The 26,679-nt window shown below is 48.7% G+C and overlaps 3 protein-coding genes across 5 annotated transcripts in view; all 3 read right to left on the bottom strand.

Annotated features, from left to right (window-relative positions):
* Positions 1-5,836: 5,836 nt before the first annotated feature.
* On the bottom strand, positions 5,837-7,767 carry MRPS26 (mitochondrial ribosomal protein S26). Its single transcript, XM_068566108.1, has 4 exons — positions 7,520-7,767; positions 7,279-7,425; positions 7,068-7,191; positions 5,837-6,337 (listed from the first exon to the last, which is right to left on the bottom strand). The coding sequence occupies exons 1-4, from the start codon at positions 7,729-7,731 to the stop codon at positions 6,203-6,205; spliced, it is 618 nt and encodes a 205-aa protein (XP_068422209.1). The 5' UTR covers positions 7,732-7,767; the 3' UTR covers positions 5,837-6,202.
* Positions 7,768-8,420: 653 nt separating this feature from the next.
* Positions 8,421-9,586, bottom strand: LOC137750372 (progonadoliberin-2). The gene is made up of 3 exons (XM_068524752.1): positions 9,436-9,586; positions 9,155-9,291; positions 8,421-8,510 (listed from the first exon to the last, which is right to left on the bottom strand). Exons 1-3 carry the CDS (start codon positions 9,584-9,586, stop codon positions 8,421-8,423), a joined length of 378 nt encoding a protein of 125 aa, XP_068380853.1.
* A 4,908-nt stretch (positions 9,587-14,494) lies between these two features.
* PTPRA (protein tyrosine phosphatase receptor type A) overlaps positions 14,495-26,679 on the bottom strand; it is a 184,988-nt gene continuing 172,803 nt past the window's right edge. For all 3 annotated transcript variants that reach the window (XM_068565366.1, XM_068565365.1, XM_068565367.1), the window contains 4 exons: positions 20,999-21,124; positions 20,768-20,919; positions 15,788-15,923; positions 14,495-15,132 (listed from right to left, as the gene is read on the bottom strand). In XM_068565366.1, the coding sequence (XP_068421467.1) occupies positions 15,058-15,132; positions 15,788-15,923; positions 20,768-20,919; positions 20,999-21,124 (489 nt within the window). In that variant the 3' untranslated portion in view covers positions 14,495-15,057. The remainder of the gene's footprint in view (positions 15,133-15,787; positions 15,924-20,767; positions 20,920-20,998; positions 21,125-26,679) is intronic.

The raw sequence follows: 26,679 nt of genomic DNA, 5'->3' as shown, positions 1-26,679 counted from the left end.
ATTCACTGCTGCGGAACAGAATAAAGAAAAAAGAATGAAAAGAAATGAAGACAGCCTAAGAGACCTCTGGGACAACATTAAATGCAAAAACATTCGCATTATAGGGGTCCCAGAAGGAGAAGAGAGAGAGAAAGGACCAGAGAAAATATTTGAAGAGATTATAGTCGAAAACTTCCCGAACATGGGAAAGGAAATAGCCACCCAAGTCCAGGAAGCGCAGAGAGTCCCATACAGGATAAACCCAAGGAGAAACACGCCGAGACACATAGTAATCAAAGTGGCAACAATTAAAGACAAAGAAAAATTATTGAAAGCAGCATGGGAAAAACGACAAATAACATACAAGGGAACTCCCATAAGGTTAACAGCTGATTTCTCAGCAGAAACTCTGCAAGCCAGAAGGGAGTGGCATGATATACTTAAAGTGATGAAAGGGAAGAACCTACAACCAAGATTACTCTACCCGGCAAGGATCTCATTTAGATTTGAGGGAGAAATCAAAAGCTTTACAGACAAGCAAAAGCTAAGAGAATTCAGCACCACCAAACCAGCTCTACAACAAATGCTAAAGGAACTTCTCTAAGTGGGAAACACAAGAGAAGAAAAGGACCTACAAAAACAAACCCAAAACAATTAAGAAAATGGTCATAGGGACATACATATCGATAATTACCTTAAACGTGAATGGATTAAATGCCCCAACCAAAAGACATAGACTGGCTGAATGGATACAAAAACAAGACCCATATATATGCTGTCTACAAGAGACCCACTTTAGACCTAGGGACACATACAGACTGAAAGTGAGGGGATGGAAAAAGATAGTCCATGCAAATGGAAATCAGAAGAAAGCTGGAGTAGCTATACTCATATCAGATAAAATAGACTTTAAAATAAAGAATGTTACAAGAGACAAGGAAGGACACTACATAATGATCAAGGGATCAATCCAAGAAGAAGATATAACAATTATAAATATATATGCACCCAACATAGGAGCACCTCAATACATAAGGCAACTGCTAACAGCTATAAAAGAGGAAATCGACAGTAACACAATCATAGTGGAGGACTTTAACACCTCACTTACACCAATGGACAAATCATCCAAAATGAAAATAAATAAGGAAACAGAAGCTTTAAATGACACAATAGACCAGATAGATTTAATTGATATATATAGGACATTCCATCCAAAAACAGCAGATTACACGTTCTTCTCAAGTGCGCACGGAACATTCTCCAGGATAGATCACATCTTGGGTCACAAATCAAGCCTCAGTAAATTTAAGAAAATTGAAATCATATCAAGCATCTTTTCTGACCACAACGCTATGAGATTAGAAATGAATTACAGGGAAAAAAACGTAAAAAAGACAAACACATGGAGGCTAAACAATACGTTACTAAATAACCAAGAGATCACTGAAGAAATCAAAGAGGAAATCAAAAAATACCTAGAGACAAATGACAATAAAAACACGACGACCCAAAGCCTATGGGATGCAGCGAAAGCAGTTCTAAGAGGGAAGTTTATAGCTATACAAGCCTACCTAAAGAAACAAGAAAAATCTCAAGTAAACAATCTAACCTTACACCTAAAGAAACTAGAGAAAGAAGAACAAACGAAACCCAAAGTTAGCAGAAGGAAAGAAATCATAAAGATCAGAGCAGAAATAAATGAAATAGAAACAAAGAAAACAATAGCAAAGATCAATAAAACTAAACGCTGGTTCTTTGAGAAGATAAACAAAATTGATAAGCCATTAGCCAGACTCATCAAGAAAAAGAGGGAGAGGACTCAAATCAATAAAATCAGAAATGAAAAAGGAGAAGTTACAACAGACACCGCAGAAATACGAAGCATCCTAAGAGACTACTACAAGCAACTTTATGCCAATAAAATGGACAACTTGGAAGAAATGGACAAATTTTTAGAAAGGTATAACCTTCCAAGACTGAACCAGGAAGAAACAGAAAATATGAACAGACCAATCACAAGTAATGAAATTGAAACTGTGATTAAAAATCTTCCAACAAACAAAAGTCCAGGACCAGATGGCTTCACAGGTGAATTCTATCAAACATTTAGAGAAGAGCTAACCCCTATCCTTCTCAAACTCTTCCAAAATATTGCAGAGGAAGGAACACTCCCAAACTCATTCTATGAGGCCACCATCACCCTGATACCAAAACCAGACAAAGACACTACAAAAAAAGAAAATTACAGACCAATATCACTGATGAATATAGATGCAAAAATCCTCAACAAAATACTAGCAAACAGAATCCAACAACACATTAAAAGGATCATACACCACGATCAAGTGGGATTTATCCCAGGGATGCAAGGATTCTTCAATATACGAAAAAAAAAAAAAAAATGAGTGTGAACATAACATTTCCCTCAGCGAGGGAAAATGCCCAAAGAATGGTGGAAGATTATTAGATATCAGTGACCCACAGAGCCACTGTAGAGTACTGGTGAGGGTGGGGCTGATGCAGCTCTGCCTTTCTTTATGTCACTTTATTGGGCCCCGTGGCAGTATGGTGTTCTTCCTTACAGGTTCTTGATCTCAAGGCTTTGTAAACTGCACTATGAATTTACCCAGACATGGATGTTCACATTCATGGCTTATGCATTTACCTGCACTGAGGAAATAATCATCGAAGCACCCCTCAGGAGAAATGCCTGTTTGTCTCAGGATTTGGGATTGCAAATATCGCTTTTGATTTCCTATTTGGGAAGGAAAAAGAGTTCCAAGCTTGACTCTTCCTGCCAGAATTCAGAATTGCCCTCATTTTAGCAGTCAACTAGGCTTGCTTCCTAGGTATCCATTTCACTTCTGTACTTGTGTCAGGAAAATAACCACAGGGTTAAGTTCAGGGGGAAATTTCCCAAAGATTTCAGGGAACATTGGATACACACAGAAAATTTGAAGTATACTGCAAAAATATGGGCAATGACTTTAGGCTTACTGAGGTCTAGGTGGTCTCCTTGACGGAACAGACAGAGGCACCCGGCACCCATTCACGTGGCAAATACATTCTTTTCTGTCCACCTGGACTACTACTAGCAGTATGCCTTGCCCTGGCAGCAGTATATCACCACAACCCAGCCCAAGAGGTGAATAACTCTGCACAGTCCAATCCTCAAGACCCTGACCACCCACCCCAAGGACATAATGGTGGTCCACTTCGCTGATGTCATGCTGCTTTTCCTAGAGAACTGGAAGTGGCAAGAATCCTGCGTGTTTTGGTAAAACACCTATGCTTTTTTTTTCTGGCCATACCACGAGGCTTGCAGGGGCTTGCAGGATCTTAGCTGCCCAACCAGGGATTGAACCTGTGCCACAGCAGTGAAAGTGCCGAGTCCTAACCACTGGACCACCACGGAACTTCCCAAAACACCTATGCTTGACTGGGGACATAAATCCTGGGAAAAAAGTGCTCACTCAACCAAGTTCTTGGGGGTCAGCATACCTCTCTCAACAAGTGAAACACAAATTCTACTTGTCCCCATCCTCTCTACCCTATTGTACACAAAGCACGGTAGGCCTCTTCAAATTTTGGTGAAAGCATTTACATTTGGGTATTGTGCTCCAAATGCATTTATTGGGTAGCCCTCAAATCTACTACTAAGTGGGGCCTTGAGCAAGAGAAGATTCTCTCTAGGAGGTACAAGCTCACGTTGTCTGTAGCAGATCCAAACCATATTTGGAACTTGAGGTAAGAATCAGAAGAGACCCTGGTGTTTCTGAGCAAGACTGCCCATCAGGTTAACTATTAGGGTTCTACTGGAGATTAGGCATTCTTCCATGGGACACCACATAACTCTGCAACCTGGACTGGGTATGATCTGACAGCTTACGTGTGCACCTAGCAGCACTTTACAATCCATTAAATGCAGGTACAGATGGCATTAGGCTTGAATTAACCCTGAAGTTACTAAACTGCCTATTTGTGCCAAAACCAGTAAGATGGCTGTGGGTGGAGAACAAAAATGTTCATGCTTGGTTTACAGGTAGCTCTGCATGACATGCTGCTATCAGCAATGAATGCTAAGGAATTACAGCCCCATGCAGGACACCAGTGAAGGAAAAACAGCCCAAAGACAGAGTTTCAAGAAGGTATGACACTGTCTCCTGTACCTGAAGACAGATGGCTTGTCTGGATCCTGATAGAGGAGCAGGGACTTCCCCAAGCAGGCTCAATGTCCCATGTGAAAGCTCACCAAAGGCTTCCTCTGCAGGGGACCAGATGGCCCACTCCTCACCATAACAAAGCCCAAGGCTGTGGGCATAATCCATGGCCCACAATGTGTGCCCATCAGCTCTCACCCTAGAAATTACGCTGAGCACCTGAAATCCAGGACTCCACTGTGCTGTGCCTGGGCTCAGTGCCAGGGAAGAGCTATTACCAGCCTGAGGAGGGAGGCCATTGCCCTCAGGGATGCAATACCCTGATGGGGACTGTGTCCTAGGCACTATGATAATCATGGCCCTTTGCTTGCATCTCTATTACCTGCTTCCCTACCTGAACGTGAGGGATTGCCCATATTCCCTAAAAGGTTTTCATTTCTTGAGGGTCTCAGGTCCTATCTACAACATGGGAATTAGGGAAAGAAGCAAGGATTCTGTTTTGTTTTTTCCTCTGGTGGTATCTAGGCAAAGTTCAGTGAATGGTGGCAAAGGGACATAAGCTCTGGCTCAGAGAAACATGTCTCTTCCTCACCCTGGATGTTCTTGGAGGGCCTGCACCTGAGTAGGGGCTGTGGATCTGTATGCTCACTTATTCAACCTTGTGAACTTTATTTTATTTTAACATTTATTTATTTAGGCTGCACCGGGTCTTAGTTGAGGCCTGCGGGATCCTTTAGTTGTGGCATGCGGACTCTTAGCTGTGGCATGCATGCAGGATCTAGATTCCCAACCAGGGATTGAACCCGGGCCCCCTCCATTGGGAGCACAGAGTTTTACCCACTGGACCACCAGGGAAGTCCCCAACCTTGTGAACTTTAATCACAAGTATTTCTGGTTTGCTCCAAGTGCTTGACAAGCCACACTGACCTTATAAAGGTCAATCAAGCCTCTGCCAGCACCAATCTGGTGTGTGGTCCAACGAAGCTGGCACTGCCAGGGTAAATGTGGGTCACCGAGGCCAAGGGTGGAGAGGGCCACCAGAAGAAATGGGGTCTTCTTGCCTTCTGTGTCTTGGGCACACCAGACCCTGGCCAGCAAAACTCAGGGTCAAGCAGAAACAGGTCTTTGGCCAATGGCTACTTTGTGGCTCAGTTACTGGGTGATACCTGCTCCTTGCTGGAGCCTGAAAGCCCTAGATCAGGGGTCAGCAAACTTTTTCTGTAAGAAGTCATATAGGACTTCCCTGGTGGTCCAGTGGTTAAGACTCTGCACTTCCACTGCAGGAGGCACAGGTCTGATCCCTGGTAGGGGAAGTTCTGCATGCCGCATGGTGCGGCCCTCCAAAAAAAAAAAAGTCATATAATGGGGGGGGGGCAGCTAAATTAGGAGTTTGGGATTAAAATATACACATTACTATATATAAAACAGATAACCAGCAAGGGCCTACTGTACAGCACAGGGAACTATATTATCTTGTAATAACCTATAATGGAAAGGAATCTAAAAAACAGATGTATATGTATAACTGAATCACTCTGCTGTACACCTGAAACGAACAAAACATTGTAAATCAATTATATTTCAATTTAAAAAGGCACATAACAATATTTTAGACTTTGCAAGTCATAAGGTCTCTGTTGCACCTGCTCATCTCTGCCATTGTAGTGTGAAAGCAGTCAATGAATAGCTGTGGCTGTGTTCCAATACACTTTATTTACAAAAAGAAGCAATAGGTCAGATTTGGCCCAAGGACTGCAATATGCCAACCACTGACCTTGAGGATACTCAGGAGATGACCTGGCTGCCGAGGGGACTATGCTCCTCTGTGAGATGGAAACTTCTAAGGTCTGGTGTTTTGCTAAGAGTTGTACATGGGTGCAGAACAGGGCACTGTGTGTGTGGAGTTTCTGACCAAGTGGTGGGTGCTGAGGCCCAAAAGTGAAGGCTGCACTGGAATAGGTAGAGCCTCCTCCTTCATAAGAAACAACTGCTTTATTCCAGATCAGGCCCAATCCCCCCACCCCCACGGTCCCTGGGTGGGCACTGTCCTTACTGGGCCCTCAGGAGCCCTTGTGCTGTGGCCTGACCGCCAGCCCCTCTCTGGTGATGGCCCAATTGTAGCTCTTGGGGGAGTCCAACGCTTCTTCCACCCGCGCCTCCAGGTTCTCTCGGGTGATGAAGTTTTTTGCCTCCTCCTATTGGAAGAGAAAAGGCCAGCTGAATGGGAGCCCTCAGAACATGCCTGCTAGCCTTTAGCCCACTGAGGGAGGGGCTCCAGCTCTCCTGTGGGAAAGATATCTGCAGCCCAGGTCTTCTCTGAGCACCCCGCCGACCTTCCAGTGGAAGAACATCAGGCAGCTTTGCCACATTCAGTTCTCTTAGACAATCCTCCCCTGGACACTTCGGCCAAAACCCAGACACACCAGCTGTGACAATTCACTGGGTGGAATCAGTCTCTCAATATTGCCTAGATCTCTCAATGTCTCTCAAACTGTCCTTCTCCCTCTATTACTTTAACTCAAGCCTCATTCATTCTCGCTGGATCACTTCTAACTGGTCTCCCTGCTTTTAAGTCTCACACCTGCCATCCCAGGCCAAAATGTTTAAACCCTTCGGTGACTTTCCCACCCTCACGGCAAAATATAAACTCCTTGGGGAACGCGGGGACCAGTCTCACAGACAGCGGCTAGCCACGTGAACACTGCAGTGTCAACTCTCACCTCCGGGTCTTCACGCCTGACAGGCACTCTCCCTGCACGCCTCCTCTTCCAAATCCTCACTTGCTAACCCCGTGTCAAGACTCAAGGCTACTCTCTTCCCTCTGCATGTAGCCGGGCCCCACCTCCCCCACCTGGCTGCGCGCAGGACTCGCGGCACCGGCGGAGTTCGCGGCCTGCAGCCCCACCCTCTGGAGACACGGCCCACCTGCAGCTGCAGCACTTCACGCTCCTTGAGCTGCGCCCAAGCCTGCGCCTCTCGGGCCTGCCGGGCCTCCTCCTCCGCCTGCCGCCGCTCCAGCTCCCGCGCCTCCTGCCGCAGCCTGGCCATCCTGGGAGGAGTGAGAGGCCGAGGTTGAGCGTGGCTGGGTGTCTCCGGGCCGGCAAGGCGGCCCCGCCCCGCCTCCCGCCCCACTCACCGCAGCTCGCCCAGCCGCTGGTTCTCCGCCTGGTTCCAGGCCATCAGCTCGCGGTGCTCAGCGGCGTCCTCCAGTGCCTTGCGCTCTGCCAGGACCCCGGCCCGGGCCTCATGCACCTTCTTGCGCACCTCGGACACGAACTCCAGCCTGGACGGAGACGCGCCCAAGGTCGGCACTCTCTTCGCCTGCCCGCCCTAACACACACGCCGGACGGCACCGCCTCCCCCTCCGTCACACACACCTGAGGGCGCGCACCGTCTGGCGGTACTGACGGTAACGCTCCGTCAGCACGAAGAATTCCGCAGGATCCACAGCGGGGGGGGTCGCCACGCGCCCGACCTTGGACTTGGCCGGCGGGTCGTGGCGGGTCTTGCGGCAGCGCACGGGGAGCAGAAACGGGGCTGGGGGCCGGCCCATGGGCCGCGCGCCCCGGGCGCTCAGCGTGCGAAGCATGGCCAGACCGCCCAGCGTCCGGCACGCCGCAGGGCATTACGGGGGCCCGGAAGTGGCCGCGGGGCACCACGGGACGCGTAGTCCGCGGGCTCCGCCCCCACCCTCTGTTGCCCGCTGACATTTGCGTCCGCCCCCGCCCCCGCCCCCCGGAACCTGGCTGTGTCCTCTCTGCTGGGCCGGGTTCCGACCTGCATCCCTCCAGCCCCCACCCGGGGAAGGGTCTCAATGGAGAGAGAGGGGACAAAGGATGCAACAACTTCAGGGACCTCACACCTTTACTGGAGAGCAGCGGGGCGCGGCGCTCGGGGTCGGGTCTGCGGGAGGAGGGGGCGATCATTCCCCCGGACGTTCTGGTCACCTGACCGCCGAGCTGCGGCCTTACCCTCCCCCTCCTCTTCCCTCGCCTCCCGGCTTGGCCTCGCTGCGCAGGATTGGCCGACGGCCGGTGTTGCGGCTCCCACGTCCTGCGGACGCCCCCTAGCCTCCTAGAAGACCCAGCCTGCGGGTTCTCTAGCTCATTGTGCTAACGGGCGTTGCCCACCTGACATCTAAAAACCGGAGCTCACACCGACTGAAATTAGGCGATAAGGTCTTGCCTTATAGGAATTTACTCTTTCTCCTTTAGTTATCGTGCTCCCATGGTGCACTTTAAAATACAATTTGCAAAATAATAAACCATCTCCCTACACCTATCTTTTGCTATTGGCCTTGGGGAGCTCTGCAATCACTGAGTCATTCCCAGTGCACGTATCAATGACCACCTGGTTATCGGGGCCGTACTGCGGAGTGTGAGGTCGCACCCCTCACCTCTTTCCACTGGCTGTGGGCCTGCCCACCTTGAGCCACACTGGCTTCACTTGGCTGTCTAGAAGCCTAGGGGACTTCACAGCCGCCACTGTCTTATTTATGGAGGTTTTTAGTACCTCCTTCTAGTCCACTAGTGACTTCTAATCTTTTACTTTAATCTAACATAGTATTTCATCATAAATTGTCTAGGATTGGGGCTTCCCTGGTGGCGCAGTGGTTAAGAATCCGCCTGCCAGTGCAGGGGACACGGGTTCGAGCCCTGGTCCGGGAAGATCCCACATGCTGCGGAGCAGCTAAGCCCGCGAGCCACAACTACTGAGCCTGCGCTCTAGAGCCCGCGAGCCACAACTACTGAGCCCATGTGCCACAACTACTGAGGCCCGTGCGCCTAGAGCCTGTGCTCCGCAACGAGAAGCCACCACAGTGAGAGGCCTGCGCACTGCAATGAAGAGTAGCCCCCCTTCGCCGCAACTAGAGAAATCCCGCACACAGCAAAAACGACCCAAGGCAGCCAAAAATAAATAAATAACTCAGTGGTGTATCATTCCCCCTCACCCCCAGCCAGTTCTTAGCTGGCCCCTAGTGGCCAACGCTGGGGGCCTTTCACTCTACTTACCAGCAGTGTCTGCACCAGGTGCTGCTTCCTGCAGAGGAGCCACCGGGCCATGGTCCTACTTTCCCTGGGCACACTGTCCTTATGGGGAGCCAGAACATCGCTTGGGAGGTTGGGGACAATTTGGCCTGGGCTGTGAGCTGCAGTGCCCAGAACCCTTCCTTAGAAGGGAACTGAGGCTGCAGCCTGCCCTCCCCACCTCCACCCAAGGCTTGAGGTAGATGAAAGAGCCCCAGCCAGCACCTTCTTCTTCTCACTTAGGCTGGGGAGACCCTTCAACTCACCTGGGGGCCCAGGAGTATGTTGGGGGTCATGGAGTGAGCTGGAGGCTTGCTTTCCTTCAGGGTGCCAGCTGTGGGACCAGTGCTGAGCCTTCGAGGGTTCAGGGTGGGTGGTCAGCAGCAGCACCAGGAGGCCTAGCCCAAAGCTGGCCATGGCAGGGCTGCTCCCAGGGACAGTGGACAGCACTCAAGGAGTGCTCCCATCCGTACCCCCTTCCTCTTCCTCCGGGGTCCCCTTGGACAACTGGCGTTGCAGGGGCAGCTTCAGTGTCTCCTCATGTTCTTCTCTCTTCTGCTATTGCTCCTTATACCAGGACTACAGGGGTCTGGACCCTGAGGGCTCCTGGCAACTAGCCACCTCCCAGAACCCCTGGGGCACAGAGGCTCCCCACTTTGCCAGTTGAGGGCCTTCCCCAGTAGGGCAGGACTACCCTTTCTTCCCTCAGGGATCCCAGAAGTGAGAGAAGGTTGGAGAGGGGAACAGAGGAGTTGTTCAAGAGACAGGCAGCAGTGTGGGGGCATCTGGGGCACCCAGTGCTGGGGGATGTTATTGGCAGGCCCTCAGCTCCTTTTCCCTGTGGGTTGCTATCTCTCTTCCATGGCAGTTGGGGATGTGGAATGGATGTGTGGTGGTTACAGGGGCAAGGGTTTCTACCCCTTGTCCCTCCCACGCTAGGGGCAGCAGGCACAGGAATAGTGTTGTTGGGGAGAGATGAGGGAAAGGGGGCTTTTCTGGGCATGGGTCAGGGGTAGAGGGACTTGGGAGGGGGAAGAGGAGCAGTGTACCATGCACCCAGAATAGAGCTCCATCCCGGAGCCCCAGCCCTGGGGAGGGCAGCCTTTTCACTCACTGAGGGAGAGCTGTGGATGAAGTGGCTCCTTTGAGGTGGCTCCTCCAGGCAGCAGTGGAACCCAGGCAGCCAGACCCAAGATTTATTGCTCAGGTAGTTCCACCCACTGCTCTGGGCCCACAGACTCCAATGATGTCTCAAAGAGGGGACGGGTGGCAGCTCGCCACCAACTCTCTTCCCTTCCCAGTGTATGTTCAGCTGCTGGTCCTGGGGTCACCAGACAGATGCCTCCTTCTTCCATCTTCCCAGGGATCTGAAGTCACAGGACTCCTGCTTCAGCCTGGCCTATGCCCCTGAAGTCTCATCTAGCCACTTCCCTAGCTGCATTCTCAAGCTCCTGCCCTTAGGTCTAGAAAGCCCTCACAGCCCTCTCTGACACAGCAAATTATGGCCCTAAGAGAGGCAATGCCTGGGGTCTCCCTGAGTCCCACCCAGCTCAGGGCTTTCTCTGGTAAAAAAGTGGGGGCCTAAGAGTGAGGAGCCCAGCAGCCTGTTAAGAAGTCTGGGGAGAGCTATGATCACTCTTCCTGAGGGCTTGTTTGCCCACTTGTAAAATGGGTTGGGTGGGATGGTCCTCATCCACACACCTGGGCACCAGGACTGGGTCACTCCAGGTGGAAGTAGGTTTGGGTGGGGCATAGCTACCCCACAGGTGGCCTCTCTCTCCTCCAAGCAGGTCCCTGACAGGGGGCCCAGTTAAGGGGGCAGTGCAGCCTTTGTGGGCCTATCCAAAGGCGGTAGGAATAATTTTGTCCCTCAAGGTTCCAACCCCTCCTCATCCTGTACTTGGCCCAGGACCATTCATGGATTTGGGCACAGCCCCTGGAATGCCAGAAACGGCTCCCGCCTTAGTCTGCATCAGCTCAGCTTTCCGCTGCCAGCCACCAGCCTCTGGGGGGCAGAGGCCAACTTATAGGGTTAGCCAATCTCCGTCTTTGGACAGCAATTTGAACAGCAAGTGCGAGGGCAGGGTCAGGCTGGGCATCGCAGTGGCTGGTCACTGGGAGAGCAGGTGTGTCAAATTCTGTGGCAGAGATGGGGGAGATGACATCATGGGCACCTCGACTTCAGCTGCCCAGGCAGAAGGGCATGGGTGAATTCCCAAACTGACTTACTTGAAATGAATATTTGGACCGTATGATCAGTTAAACTGTTTTGGGAAACAGATTTTGTCCCTTTATGTATTGGTTAACCAAGTAAATTTTAGGAAAACATTTGCTTTGTGGTTTAGTGAAAACAATTCTTTGAGTTCAGTAAACTAGCTTAGTTCTGGTTTGGGTTTACAGAATGTTTTATTCAAAGGCCCTGGTGTTTATTTTAAAAAAGGAATGGGGTGCCTTTATTTTTTCTGTAATTTGATTGTGGTTTTTCCTGAAAAATCCAAACAAGAACAAGCTTCCCAGGGGAAAGCTTCCCTTTCTTTCTGGCCACATACTTCGCCTTTCAGGAATATTTGCTTTCCCCTTCCAGATTATAAACTCTGGAATTCATCCTTGTATCCCTCTCAGCAGGACACAGAAAGCCATTTGTTCAGCACTGAGCTCTAGCTCACACTCAGCCCTGAGGCCACATTATTCCAGTCTGGGGGCTGCTGTAATCAGTTGGGAAAGCAGAGGTTTTGAGTTGAATGCTCAGGTGCTGTAGGAGCACAGAGGGGCACACCCCCTGAGCAGGTGGTCTGGGTGAAGGATGGAGAGTTAGCTAGTCTCAGCAATAGGGCTGCAGTGGGTGCTCTAGGGTAAGAGACAAAATGGAGAAGAGCTAACACAAGAACTACGGGGGGATCTGTGGGGGGAGCAGGCCTGTGGGTTTGGTGCTCAGTGGGAGTAGGGCTGGGACGGTGTGGGTGGGGGCAGAGAATGCTGGAGGCTGAACAAAAGGGCAGTGGGCTTTGGCGACTGGGCAAACCGCTGGGTGTGCAGAGCCCGAGACTGGTGCCTCTGGGCCACCCTGTGGAATCACAGTAGGAAGCGGCGTGTGTGGACCAGGAGCTCAGGGCTGGAGGAGGGCTGAGGGTCCACACCACACAGACTGCAGGAATGCCTGACCTCTGAGGAAGGGGGCTGTGGAGGAAAAGCTACAGAGGATAAAAGTCAGGAGGCAGTCATTACACCAAGCGGGGTGCTAGTGGACAGGGAGACAGTGGATCCCTGGGGCTCAGCACTGAGGATGAAAGGGTAAGGAAGGAATATGCGGGAATGGAAGAACTTAGGCATGGGGGAAGTGCTTGCTTTTTCTTCTTTTAAATGAAAGACGAGCATATTGGGCAGGTGGGGGTAGAGGATGAAGGAAAACCCAGGACAGAGACAATTTGATGAAGTGAGGTCTCTGCAAGTGTGGCAGGCCCCAGAAGTTTGGGTGTGCAGTGGGCACAGTCACAGCTGACTGGCTGAGGAGTGGGCACTAGATGAAGCAATCTCCTCTGCCCTTCCCACACAATTGTGCCATGTGAGCCTCAATACACTTCCCTTTGAGCCTGTCGGGTTTATGTCTCCTGACACCATGTGAGCTCTGAATAATACAGGAAAAGAAAGAGGTGAAGAGGGAGTGATGAGTCATACCTATAAGCTGAGGGAGAGAAGGAAGCAAAGAGCTGGGATAATTCCTGCTTGAAGATGTCTGTTTAGCAACCAGGGGATATGTTCGTTGCATGGCTTGCTGACCCACGGCTTGCCCTCCTCCATCTGCCTGGACATGGTTACACAGAGGCACCAATAGGTAGCTTGCAAAGAGACAGGGTTTCCTTCCCAAGCATGGCACCCCTCACCAGAAATTCTTTAGATTCTGTCTTTGCTTAATTTATCCATGCTTCTTTTAAACCTCCTGACTTTTGAGTTTATTGCCCCTTACAGTTCCTTGGTTCCTACAGAAGGACCAGAGTACACCTACTGACTTACACGACTTCACCCCTTGCAACCTTCCAGAAGGTGGTCTGTCGTGGCTCCTGGGCTTCGTGCATACACCCTGAATATGTGGTGCAGAACGTGGCTTCTATCTTGGAGCCACTGCGTCTTTGCTTGCCTGGAATCTGAGGCCCTCTGTAATGCTGCTCCGCTGATCTTTCCTCCTTTCGCTCATCTAAACTTCCAATATCCCGCAGGTCCAGTTCAAGTCCTACCTCCTCCAGCAAGCACGGCAGCGGTGATCTCTGTGCATGCCTCCATGGGCCAGATGGGGGTGCCACCTCTCACTCCTGGCAGCCCCGAGGTGCCCCTGGCCCCTGATCCTTAAGAAAGGCCCCGAGGGCTGCAAGGTTCTCTCAGCCCTGCACTGACAGTCATGGCAACCGGTTTCCTCTCCTGTTCCTGTGTTGGGCTGATCATGAAGAAAGGAGGCCATGAACAGACACACCCTCCCAGCTGTGCCCTCAACTAAAGACCACATTTCCCAGCACCCTTTGTAGCTCAGTGTGGTCTTATGACTAGGTTTTAGCCAATGGGGTATGAGTGGAAGTGAAAAGTGCAACTTTTGCTTCATGTCTTTAAAAATGAAATTGTTTGCCCAAGCTCTTTTTGCTTCTCCATGGGAAAAGACAGTGACCTCAACCATGAGGATGAGAACAACATCCTAAGGGACACTGGGACCATGAGATGGAGGATACTGGGTCTCTGGACTGGGTAGACTGTTAACATGAAAAATAAATGAACATCCACCTTATTTAAGACACTCTGTCTAACACGTTAGGCTCAATTTCGAGTTGGGATCTAAGACTCCCACCATCCTGGCCTCTGGATCTGAGGCACTTCCACATAAAAGTCCTGGAAATGAGGACAGATATGAAAGGAAATGGAAGCGGTTTAACACAATAAGTGTAGATATAAACACTTGCTCTGGACAGAGCGACATGATCCAGATAGTTTTGCAGCAAAGCACCAAGGACTGGAGAGGTCAAATTGACTCAAAGCCGAAAGCCAAGCCACCCCTCTCTCCTCCATGCCTCTGTACTTAGGGAAGCAGTGAGGACCCTGGCCATCTTCCCCAGGGAGCAAGGCTGGCTAGGACCACTGCACCAAAGATATGCTGGGAGTGAAAGAAGGGTCCTGATAACTACCTAAGAGCTAGAGGGGCTGTGTTTGTTGGAAAGAAGGAGCCAGGGAGTCTGTGCCCTCTCTGCAGCCAGCTAAGACAGAACAGTAACAGCAGGGACGGGAGTGGCCCAGGAGAACCCCAGCCCTGGTATGACTGCCCCACCCCAGACAAAGGGAGAGACGTTTCCTCAGGGAGTCAAAGCTTTTATTACCTGATAATCCCTAGTGTGGTGCCAGAGATACCACTCTGGTCCCTCTACTCGCCATGGTGGGATGTAGGCGGTACGAGAAGGTGGGCAAGGGTGGAAAGGGGAGAGATTATTTACAGAGCAGGGAGGGGAGAGCGGTCTTAACTGGGGGCACTGGGACAACCAATTTCCTCAAGAGCTCTGATAACTTTGTGCTTTTTTTCTTAGTTAATGCCTAGCTACCTGGAATGAGTTTTGTGTTTCTTCTTTAGGAAAAGATGTATAAACCAAAGAACAATAGAGCCCAATTTCCAGGCAGAGGATTTCATGATATCAATCCAAACATCACACTATTTAATTCCCCAATAAAACATTGGAAAAAGGACTATCAGTACTAACACATTTACATATAAAATCTCCACCTAACAGGTAATAGAAGCCTATGTACCAATTTCTAAAACAGTTGTAAGATATATACACAATTTTGGGTATATTAACAAAACAGAATATTACAAAATATTAAAGGCAATTCTCCTGTCCACGGGGCCTCATCGCTTCTCACTTGAAGTTGGCGTAATCTGAGAACGCATCAATATATTCCTGCACCACCTTGTAGCAGAACTCATACTGTTCCTGCAGAGTGAAAGGTGGGGGAAAAGGCCAGGGTAGTTACTGAAGAGAAAAATGTACCTGCAGCTCCTGACAAACCCATTTTTAAAAAAATGGAAAATTAAGAGGAAATGAATGTTTTTGGATTTCCACCTGAGCCCTGAGCTGCCTGCCAGAGTTCTGACAGCATTCCCCTCTGGGCTGAGTGCAGCTACCTTCTACAGATAGAAGAGACTGGACATGCAGATGGCGGTCCTAGGCCTGCAGAGGTCAGACATGAGCTCATGTCTGTCCACATACTCAGTGGTTACTGGTCATCTAGGCTGTCAGGAGACCTGTTGAAAGGGAGCCTGAGGAGAGGAGGTACTCCTGAGTCTTCCCCACCTTGGACCCATGGAGAAGTGAAGAGCCCCATGGGGCACCTGGGCACCCTCTTCTAGCCTTCACAGAGGCCACTTGCATCTCTTACTGGTGTGGGGCTAGGTTATGGCCCCACTGCTCTCCTGCCTCCCAAAGCTCATTCTGTTTGTCTGAGGCACCTTGAGGAAGGATGAGTCTGTGGTTACACAGTCTTCTGACTATCAGATGGGCCCCTCAAAAGAGCCTCCCCCCTGAGGTGGCTTTGGCAGAGGAGCTGCAGATGGTGTGGTGGCATGGATAAACATGCAGGGCAGCATACCAGTGTCTGGACCATGTGTGGCCTCTGCAGCCGCAGGCTCTTGACGGTCTGGAAGACATCCAAAATCCCCTCTGCTTTCACCCGTTCCAGGACTGTGCTTAGGGCACAGAAGGTCCCTGTCCGTCCTGCCCCCGCACTGTAACAAAGCAGATACACTTATCACATCTACAATGGCTCCCTGTGCCAAGGAGGCGAGTGACAGTGACAATGAGCAGATAAAGGCCGAGGCTGGTGCTCCTGGGAAGGTCAATCATCCAGTGGAACTGCTGGGGGTGGGCACAGGAGCTCACACAGCTCTGGGGAGGTGGGTGCACCCCTGCTGCCCTTCTCGCACGACCCATTCTGCTTGCTAAGGGGCTCACTCGTTGCGCAGTGGTGAAGAACCTCACCCCCACCCCCAGCACTGAGGCTTCGCTGTCCACCTACAAACAAGCCAGGGTTGGGGTGGGGGTGGGGGAATCCCCTGGCAGTCCAGTGGTTAGGACCCCGCACTACCAATGCCAAGGGCACGGGTTCGATCCCTGGTTGAGGAACTAAGATCCCACATGCTGTGTGGCGCAGCCAAAAAACAAACAAACAAAACACACAAAAAACAAAAACAGGCCTGGGGGGCCCTGGCCTGCTGCTCATTCATGTCAAGAGTTCTGGCCCCTTCTTTCCTGCCCCTCTGCACTGGTATATGGTTGCTGATTCTGTTCCATGCTGCTCATTTTCTTCCTAAATCCCAGGAATCCAGACTCTCACCTTGACACGGTCCACCTGTTCAATGTGTCATCACCAGACCCTTACTGAGTGCCTGCTGTGTGGTAGAGACTGCGGTGGGTAGCAGTACCCCCAGACAATAAGATATGCAGTATGGGAAGGAAAAAGAGAACAGCAGTTCTAGGCAGTGTGGGGAGAAGTGCTATTGTGAACAGGGTGGTCAGGGAATGTGAGCAGAGACCCTGAGAAGGTGAGGACAAGGCCCTTGGAAATGAGCATCTCAGGAATGACGCAGGAGTGTGTCTAGGTGCTGAAGCCACTGTAGCTGCATCTGAGGGAGGGAGGGAAGTGGGCGGGGTAAGGTCAGGGCCCTCAGGGAGAAGGCCAGGCCCCTGGTGCACTCCCTGCCTGGCCTGAGCAAGGAGCCCTCAGACATGTCGTACCTTGTGAGCCAGTGTTTGGATTCTGAGTAAAGGAGTGATGTGGTCTGACTGAAGTTTTAGAAGGAGCTCTCATGCTGCTGTGTTGAGAATAAACTACAGGAGGAAGGGTGGGAGCAGGGAAACCAGTGAGGCCAGTATACTTACTGAGGAGAGAGCATGGTGGCTTGGACAGAGGGCCATGGTGGGGGGAGTGATAAACACTTGATTCTGAAATTATTTTGCAGGTAGAACAGATGTACATGTGTGAGAAAAAGAATGGTTCCAGGCTTCTTATCTGAGTTAAGTGAAATACCACTTCTTGATGTGGGGAAGGCTGTGAAACAGCAGGCTGGGAAAGAAAGATCGGGAGTTCTGAAATAACCCTTTAAAACTGAAGAGGCCCAAGTGGAAATGTTGAGTAGGTAACTGGATATATAAATCTGGAGTTTAGGGGAGAGGGTGAACTGGTGATAAAGATTTGGGAGTTGGTATTAAGCCAGGAGATTCGATGAGTTCACCTAGGAGAGTGACTGTCAGTTGACAGAGGTCCAAGGACTTGGCCCTTGACCACAGATGGGGAGGAATTAGCAAAGGAGACAGAGAAGGAACAGCCAATGAGGACAAAAACCCTGGAGAGAAGCTATGCTGAAAGCATTCCACAGAGAACCAAATGACCAACTGCGTCTAATGCTGATGAAAGTCAAGGATAATGAGTTAGGAAGTGATCACTGGACTCAGCAATGTGAGGGTCATAGGCGGCCCTCACAGGGCAGTTGCAAGGGAGTTATGTGGGGGGTTAACTGAAATGGGCTCAACAGAGGCTGGGAAGAGAGGAACTGGAGAGTTAGTATGAACAAATATTTTGAGAAATTTTACAATTAAGGAAAACAGAGAAATAGAGGGTAGCTGGAGGGGAACTGGAGGCAAAAGTTTTTAAAAATATTAAAATGGGAGAAATTATAGCACATTTTTATGAAGATAGTAGGTATCCAGAAGAAAACCTGATGATGTAGGATAGTGAAGTCAGGTCCCTGAAGAGACAAAAGAGGATGGAATTGGTATCCAAGTGGAGGGTGGGTGTGGCAGACTTTAGCTTGACTCCCAAGATCCCTGCCTCCTGGTGTTCACGTACTTGTGTGCTTCTTCTCCCCTTGAGTGTGGGCAGGACTCGTGATGTACTTCTAACCAACAGAATGTAGCAAGGGTGATGGAGCGTATACAATTACATGTATGTGATTATGTTACGTGGATCATAATGTCTGTCTTGTAAGGAAATACTCTCTTCTTTGTTGGTTTGGAAGAAGCAAGCACCCATGCTGGGAAGGTCCACCATGTGGCAAGGAACTTCAAAATACAAAATTCCACAAGGAACTGAATGCTACCAACAACCAAGTGAGCTCAGAAGTGGATCCTTCCCCAGTCAAGCCTCAGATGGGACCACAGCCCATCTGGTCAACACCTTGACTGCAGCCTTTTGAGACCCTGAAGCACAGGACTCAGCTAAGATGTGCTCAGATTCCTAACCACAAAGACTGCAAGATAAATGTGTGTTGTTTTGCGATGCTAAGTGTGTGGTAATATTATTACACAGCAATAGAGGACTAATGTAGCTGACTTCAGAGAGAGTTCAGACAACTCATCCACTGAACAGGAGGGATGCAGGGTCCACAGCACTAATGCAGGTAGGTGGGGAGCTGTGGTGGTTAAGAGCAAGTGGAAATTCTCTGATCGCTTCTTTTTTCCTAGGCAAAGAGAAAACATGGTCATTTCTTAAATATGAGGATGGGAGAGGTATTGGAGGTTTGAGGTTTGAGAGGAGGATGAAATGATCATCCAGGACAAAGGCTGGCAGGCTTTTCTGTAAAGGGCCAAATAGAAAGTATCTTAGGTTTTGTTGGGAAGAGAGACAAAGTCAAGTTACAACTGCACAACTGTGCTTCTTGTGTGCTGAGCAGCAGTGTGAGGTAGTAAGAGTACCACGAATGGTCTCAATACTGCTGCTGGAGCAGGACAGCAGCCACAGATAATATATAAGCATAGCCGTGTTCCAATAAAACCTTATATATGAACACAAATGTAAATTTCATGTAATTTTCACGTTATGAAATATTCTTCTTTTGATTAAAAAATTTTTTTTAATGTAAACACAAGTCTTACCTTGCAGGCCCCCACAAAACCATGTGGCAGGCAAGCTCTGGCACTGGGCCCTAGTTTGCCTAGCCCTGGTCTAGAACAGTGGGAGATGCAGAAGGACTGCAGGGCAGCACTAATGGCCAACGATGAAGTCATCAGAAACGTAAAATGAGGCTTGTAACATGGTGCTTTTCTTTAGCCATATTCAGCTGCATGGTGCAGGGTAGCTAGAGAATCTGGGGTTTGCCAAGAGAGGGTGACTAAGGGAGAGAGGAGCATGGGAGATTTAAAAGTGTGGGCAAGGAAGTATTTATTTTTGTAGTTCAAGGAATCCTTTTAATTTGCCAATCCAATGGACAAAAAGCCATGTTTTACTGTTTTCATCCCCGTTTCTCATATTGCTAATAAGGATTAGCATCTTTTCATGTTTACTGTACATTTGTATTAGATGGTGGACTTTGCCACTTTTTCTTCTTAAAAACATTTTTTCAAATGATTTATTTTTGTACGGGTAATAAATTAGCATAGTTCAAATTTCAAAAAGGTCAGAAACAGTGGAAAGTCTCCTTCCTACTCTACTTCTTCATCCTTTTAGTTTCTTCCTGGGAAACAACCAATGTCATCAGGTCCTTGTGTGTCCTTCCAGAGATAATTTATGCATATACCCACATAAACAAATTCTTTCCCTGTCTCCCACTGCTTTTCTCACTAAGCAATAAACCTAGAGGATTACTGAATACCAGCACACAAACAGATTTCTAATTAATTATCTGAAGCTCTGTAGTATGAGATATATCAGAGCTTACTGAACCAGTCCCCTATTAATACATGTTTAGATTATTTACCATCTTTTTTTCAATTTTTTTTGGCTGTGCCGCATGGCATGCCAGATCTTAGTTCCCCAACCAGGGACTGAACCCGTGCCCCCTGCAGTGGAAGCCCAGAGTCTTAACCACTGGACCGCCAAGGAAGTCCCTACCATCTTTTACTATTATAAACAGTGCTTCAATTCTTGTAATTACATATTTCATTTTGGCCATTTGAAGAACATTTACTGGATACATTTCTAGAAGTTCCTTTGCTCACTTTTCTATCTTCAAAACCAATTTGTAGGAATTTTAAATATATTCTTCCTTCCCTTTTAAAAGAGATTCCCTTCCCCCAATTATAAAAGCAATACAAACTCAAGGTAAAATTTTTTCTAAAATGCAATCTCATACAATGTGCCCCAAACAAAATCCACCCCCTGCCCCATGGGTCCCCTTGCTATCTTTCTTCTGTCAGTGACACCAGCCATTACCCAGCCTTGAACCTAGGAGACTCCTCTTTTTCACAGCTATGTTTATAGTCTTGCTCATTTTTCTTCTAACTGTTTTCAAAATAGTTGCCCTTTTCTCTTTTCCTGTGTTTCTTAGGGAAACAGGCCTCGTTCCCATGTTGCCCAACTGGTCTTCTCCACTGTCAGTGTCCCCTGCTGTTCCCCTTCTGCATCACCTCCCCTGCCCAATATCTTAACATTAGGGACTGCTGTTCCCTAGCACTTAAAGTGTGAAGTTCTTATCATCTGGGCCTGTCCTGGTCATCAAACTTGATTGCCACGTGCTCGCCAACATCCCGCTCTTGTCTGGCTTTCCTCACTGTCTGATACAGGCTCCCATCACACCCCTCTGCCTGCCTCCCATGCCTTTCTCTCTCTTCCCCCTGAGGGTTGGGGTGGGCATACCTGCAGTGCACGGTGATGGGGTGGTTCCCTGACTGCTGCTGCTGCTTCTGCACGGCTGCAATGATGCTGATCATGCCCTTTCCATCACTGGGGATGCCCACTTCAGGCCAGCCATGGAAGTGGAACTGCCGGATCTGCCGGCTCTTGTTCTCCTTTGGAGGAAGGAGGATCAGAGAGGTAGGTGCAACCCTGCTTTCCCTGTGGGAGGAGCCCACCCACCAGGCATCTTACCCTGGTGTTGGTGACCAGGAGGTCTCTGACGGTATAGCTCTCACATTCCTCCTCCTTCTTCAGCTCCACTGTGATGTCTCCATAGGACACCAGTCCATCAGAGGGCCAGTACTGGGCACACTTCTCCTGGGGGACAAATGGGAGAGGTGAGGGGCTCAGAATACCATGTGTGGTAAAAGCAGGGCTGCCCTGTGAGCAGACTGCTCCTCTCAACACAGCCGCTTCTTAACACCGACACACTTCTTCCCCAAGGTGTCAAAAACTCAGAGGGTCCTTCTACTACTTAACATCACTCCAGTTTAACTTCTGATCCTCAGCAGGACATCCATATTGAACAACTTAAGTCCACTCATCACTTAACCTTTTGCTATTATTTACAGTCTAATTTGCAACACTGACAGGGTCTGTGAAGAACTCTGACCATCAGCTCATAGCTGCATCTAACACTCAATGGCAGGGTGGAGGGAGAGGAGGAATCAGTGTCTTTGTTCCAATTCCTTTTTCTTTGCTCCTTTGAGGTGTTCCCACATTTGTAGTTACTTATGTATGTCAGACCGCTAACCCAGAAAAACTGAACCCAATTACATTCTCACCCAGCCATGGTGCTTCACCAAAGCCCAGTCCACAGTATGCTTTCATTCCTTTCCTCTTTAACACTTTTTTTTTTTTTTAATGTGTAACTTCTATTTTCTGTTTGTTTTAATTAATTTTATTTTTGGCTGCATTGGGTCTTCATTGCGGTGCGTGGGCTTCTCTTGTTGTGGAGCGTGGGCTCTAGGTGCGAAGGCTTCAGTAGTTGTGGCACGCAGGCTCAGTAGTTGTGGCTCGCGGGCTCTAGAGAGCAGGCTCAGTAGTTGTGGCGCACGGATCCGGACCAGGGCTTGAACCCGTGTCCCCTGCATTGGCAGGTGGATTCTTAACCACTGCACCACCAGGTAAGTCCCTCCTCTTTAACTCTTTAATCTGCAGTGGCACGTTATAGTTGCTAGCTCTTGTGTTTTTTGTCCTTGTTAGTGAGCACAAGATGGTTTACTGTTGTCTCTGCTTGCACCTGGCTCAGTTCCTTCTATAGCTCCTTGCGGGCAGGGGCTGCCTCTTTTCATCTTTGTTTTCTCAGCACCTTGCACACTGCCTGCATCTGGTAGGTTCTCAATAAGTATCTGGTAAATGAATGCGTTTAATGTCTGCAGAACAAGCCAGGGTATAAATACATAAACAGAACAAAATACGGTTATGCTGTCCTTTCTTTAGAGCATTTTAGGGGAGATCTTAGATACTTCACTGTTGGCAATTTAAAGATACTCAACCATATGGGACTTCCCTGGTGGCGTAGTGGTTAAGAATCCGCCTGCCAATGCAGGGGACACGGGTTCGAGCCCTGGTCTGGGAAGGTCCCACATGCCGCGGAGCAACTAAGCCTGTATGTCAACAACTACTGAGTTTGCGCTCTAGAGCCCGTGAGCCACAACTACTGAAGCCTGCGCGCCTAGAGCCCATGCTCCGCAACAAGAGAAGCCACAACGAGAAGCCCGCGCACCGCAACAAAGAGTAGCCCCTGCTTGCCGCAACTAGAGAGAAAGCCCGTGTGCAGAAACGAAGACCTGATGCAGCCAAAAATAAAATAAATAAATAAATAAAGATACTCAACCATAAATGTACTCTATGTTCATTAGAAAAGATTTGGGGAAATTAAATACAAAAATAAAATCACTGATAGTCTCTCAGTCCGAATAAAATCAGTATTAAAAGTCCATTTTAATGACTTTTCTTGCCTTTCATGTGTGATCATTCATTACCCCCTTTATAAATGACACTGAGCTCATTTTAAAACACGGGATTATTAAAGTGGTAGATCAAGGAAATGTCACAGACCAGTGCTTTTCAATGTGTGCCCACTAGGAGCCCTGGGGATACCCTGAGGGTCAGAGCTCTGGGCCTTCTCTTCAACCAGAACAGCTTTAGAAAAATCTAATTAAGCCTCACCTTAAACAGAGACTACATTGGTTTTCAGCGCTTGGAGGGTGGAGTGAGCTTTGTTACCACAGTTCCTTCCCAACACTGCCTTTATACAGTTTTATCAGTCAGAACTAAAGACTGGGGCTTTAAAACCATTAGAACTGCTAAGATACAAAGAGCTTTACAGCAACAGCGTGTAGGAGCTAGACTCACACTATGGCAAGAAAAGGAAATATTAATGGTCCCACACTTAACAGCCTTCAGACATTTTAGATCTTCTTAGTTTAGGAAAAGAGGCATAACAGAGAAGAAAAGGGGCAGATTGGAAGGAGGACTCCCAGGGATGCAGAGTTGAACCATCAAGAATCCCCTCTTGGCTTCCCTGGTGGTGCAGTGGTTAAGAATCCGCCTGCCAATGCAGTGGACACGGGTTCAATCCGTTCCGGGAAGATCCCACATGCTGTGGAGCAACTAAGCCCGTGCACCACAACTACTGAGCCTGAGTGCCACAACTACTGAAGCCCACGCGCCTAGAGCCCGTGCTCCGCAACAAGAGAAGCCACTGCAATAAGAAGCCCGCGCACTGCAACAAAGAGTAGCCCCTGCTCGCCGCAACTAGAGAAAGCCCGCGCACAGCAACGAAGACCCAACGCAGCCAAAAATGAAAAGTAAATAGAATAAAGATAAATTAAAAAAAAAAAAAAAAAAAAAGAGTCCCCTCTTTAGGGAATTCCCCAGTGGTCCAGTGGTTGGGACTCTGCACTCCTACTGCAGGGGGCATGGGTTTGATTCCTGGTCGGGAACTGAGATCCCACAAGCCACGCGGTGTGGCCAAAAAGAAAGTCCCCTCTTCAAACTCTGGACAAGGAGTTGGTCAACAGTGAAAGCATGTCTGCTCTGGCTGCCTAATGGGGACAACCAGCCAAAATGATTACCTGTGGTAGGACCAAGAAGTTAGATCAGTGCTGTTGTAGGGTGAATTTCAAGATGACACAGCTATTGTAGGGAAGCAGGTATGGTGTGCTGAGAGAAAGCAAGCCTGGTAAACTTATGGGGATAGGATTTAAGGGACGACATGAAATAAAGAGAAGCCACATAAGGTGATCGCAGATGTTGGATCGATGGCAGGAAATTACCCTACTCAGCCAGGTGAAGGCTTATTTAATTTAGCCCTCTGGGTGGGCCCAACAACACAAACAGAAAAATCAGGTTGGGCTTAAATGGGACTTGACTCCTGAGGTGCCTCTCATGGCTGTAGGGAGGGATATGGCAAAAAGAGCTGTAACAGAATCCAGAGCAGGGGCCAGCAGTGGCTGTACCCACTGTCGCCCAGGGCTAAAAATGCCTTGGTATCCTGCTGAGGATGGAGACATGAGAGCACAGAGCTGGAGACTAGGCCTGTGGGGAATGCAAGGCTGTGACAAATACGGGACCTGACCCTCAGGGAGTAGAGGCTGTGGCTCACCTCAGAATCTATGCTCCACTCTGTACACAGAGGGCAGACGGGGATGAGGGAAAATGGAAACTAGGAGACTTAAAATAAGCAATGGAAACAGGAGAGGAAGAAGGACCCAATTCAAGTCTTGGGACTGGATTATCAACAGGAAAAGTTTCTAAATTTTGAATGCATGGGTAGATTTTCCCTCAAGATGAGGAAGCCCAAAGAGGATTTTAAGACAATGAGTGATATAATTAGATTTATATTTTCAAAAGGATCACTGGCCTCCATGTGGAGAAGTGACTAAAAGGGGATGGGAATGGAAGCAGGCAGACTGGCTGCCAGGCTACTTCAGTGATGCAGGTGAGAGATGATGGTCTGTATGCGGGTGACAGGAGTTACACTGAAGAGAAGTGGATATGCTCAGCATACATCAGGACTCACTGACAGACTGGTTGTGGAGAATGAGAAAAGGAGAGGAATAAAGGTAACTCCTAGACTTCTGATTCGAGCATCTGGGTGGAAGGTGGTACAATTTACTGAGATGGGTAGGGTGGGATGAACCAGTACGAGGGAAAGGAGGAAACCAAATTTTATTTGGGCCATATGAAGTTTGAGATTCTTAACAGACATCCATGAGAAGATATCAAGTAGCTGTGTGGGTACACCGGTCCACAACTGGGAAGACGGGGGGTAACTGGGCTAGAGACATAGATGTGAGAGTCCCTGACATACAGATAGTATTTAAAGCCACGGAGTTGGATGAGATCCTCAAGGAATAGTGTATCAAAAGAGAACAAAAGTGGGTTAAGGCCTGAGTGTTGGACACTCCAATGATTAGAGGTCATGCAGAGGAGGAGGAGGTCACAAAAGAAATAACAAAGGAGTTGCCAGGCCAGTGAGCGAGGAGGGGGTGACATCATCGAAGTCAAGGGAAGAAAGTGTCTTGAGGAGGAAGGAGTGTGTGTTGACGGTTTCACACGCTGCTACAAAGGAACAAGAAAGACAAGAAAAGAGAAATAACTTTTGCATTGGGCAGATGACGGTCACCGGTGATCTTGACTGAAGCAGTCCCAGAGGAGTCAAGCCTAGAAGGAACAGGATGAGGAGAGAATGTGAGGGGAGAAAGCCAACGCTTTTTAAAGGAGTTTTGCTGGGAAGGGGTCCAGAGAAATGGGATGGCAAATGGGAGGCAATGTGGGGTTAGGAGATCTTTGTTTTTTAAAGATAGGAAAGTAACAATAGGCTGATAAGAGTATAGAGGAGAGAGGGGAACTATTTACGGATGGAGGTGAGAGAAGATAATGAGAGCAGCAACATCCTTGAGAAGACAGAGGAGAGGAAGGGACCAGGGCACAGTGGCTAGTTGGACTGAGAAATGTAGGAACACTTTTCTACTGCAACCAGAGAGAAGACAAGAGAATGGATGAATGGATACAGATTCATCCAGCCCCAGGCTGGCTGCTTGGGGGTAAGAAGATGAGAGCATTCTTGTCTGCTTCCCTGGAGAAGAATGAGATCAAAAGATAAGGTGTGAGTGTGATGGGACAGGCAAGAGGGAATGTTGAAGGTCTGAGGAAAGAGAAGGAAGGGTAGTAGGACTGGTAGGTGACACTAATTACACATATTAGATTTGTGGTCACGAATTCAACGTGAGACCACTCAGCACCATTTTGCGTTTTCTCCCAGTAATGTCTGATACCAGATGCAGGCATATAATTGAGTTTAATAGGGTAGAGACCTTGCCATGAAAGTAAGAGACCATGAGGGAATAGTGGATGTTAACAAGGGAGGGATTATAATAATGACAAGTCACAAAAACTCTTAACAGAGTAAGAAGGAAGGTGGGGACATGACTGGGGTGATTGAGATTGAGAAAATGGAGGAACCAATGTATCTAAGGACCTGATGAGGACAAAGAATTACTGGAGTAAGAGATGAGAAGTAGTGAGGTGAAAGGACAGGAGATGGTAACAGGGCGGGATGCCTAATGTTGACATTCCAAAGTCAGTGCAGATATGGGGGGATGACAAGGTTGTGGTTTGACCATGGAACTGGATGGCTAAGGAGGCTGAGAAGCTGAAAGACAAGAGTAGATGGATCACCCACATACATACTTTTGCCTCCAAGAATAGAAACAGAAATAGGAATCAAAAAAGGGGCAGCAAGCCAGGTGTTGGAGTCATCCGTGGGTGATTGGAGATGAGGAGTAGGTGTTCAAGTCTAGTAGAAGAATGCTTGGGAACTGGGGTTTAATCTAAGATTTATATTTTCAGGTTATGGACTC

The sequence above is a fragment of the Eschrichtius robustus genome, chromosome 16 (assembly GCF_028021215.1).
Source record: "Eschrichtius robustus isolate mEscRob2 chromosome 16, mEscRob2.pri, whole genome shotgun sequence".
NCBI lineage: Eukaryota > Metazoa > Chordata > Mammalia > Artiodactyla > Eschrichtiidae > Eschrichtius > Eschrichtius robustus.
This window is presented reverse-complemented; position numbering and strand designations above follow the sequence as displayed.

Excerpts from the sequence above, each read along its gene's own strand:
- MRPS26 (XM_068566108.1), bottom strand. The coding sequence starts at position 7,731 with ATGCTTCGCACGCTGAGCGCCCGGGGCGCGCGGCCCATGGGCCGGCCC. Across the intron at positions 7,426-7,519 it reads CAGACGGTGCGCGCCCTCAG|GCTGGAGTTCGTGTCCGAGG; the intron begins GTGTGTGTGACG and ends GTCTCCGTCCAG. Across the intron at positions 6,338-7,067 it reads GTGAAGTGCTGCAGCTGCAG|GAGGAGGCAAAAAACTTCAT; the intron begins GTGGGCCGTGTC and ends CTCTTCCAATAG.
- LOC137750372 (XM_068524752.1), bottom strand. The coding sequence starts at position 9,586 with ATGGCCAGCTTTGGGCTAGGCCTCCTGGTGCTGCTGCTGACCACCCAC. Across the intron at positions 9,292-9,435 it reads ACATACTCCTGGGCCCCCAG|CTCACAGCCCAGGCCAAATT; the intron begins GTGAGTTGAAGG and ends TGGGCACTGCAG. Across the intron at positions 8,511-9,154 it reads ACCTGGTGCAGACACTGCTG|TACGGCCCCGATAACCAGGT; the intron begins GTAAGTAGAGTG and ends CACACTCCGCAG.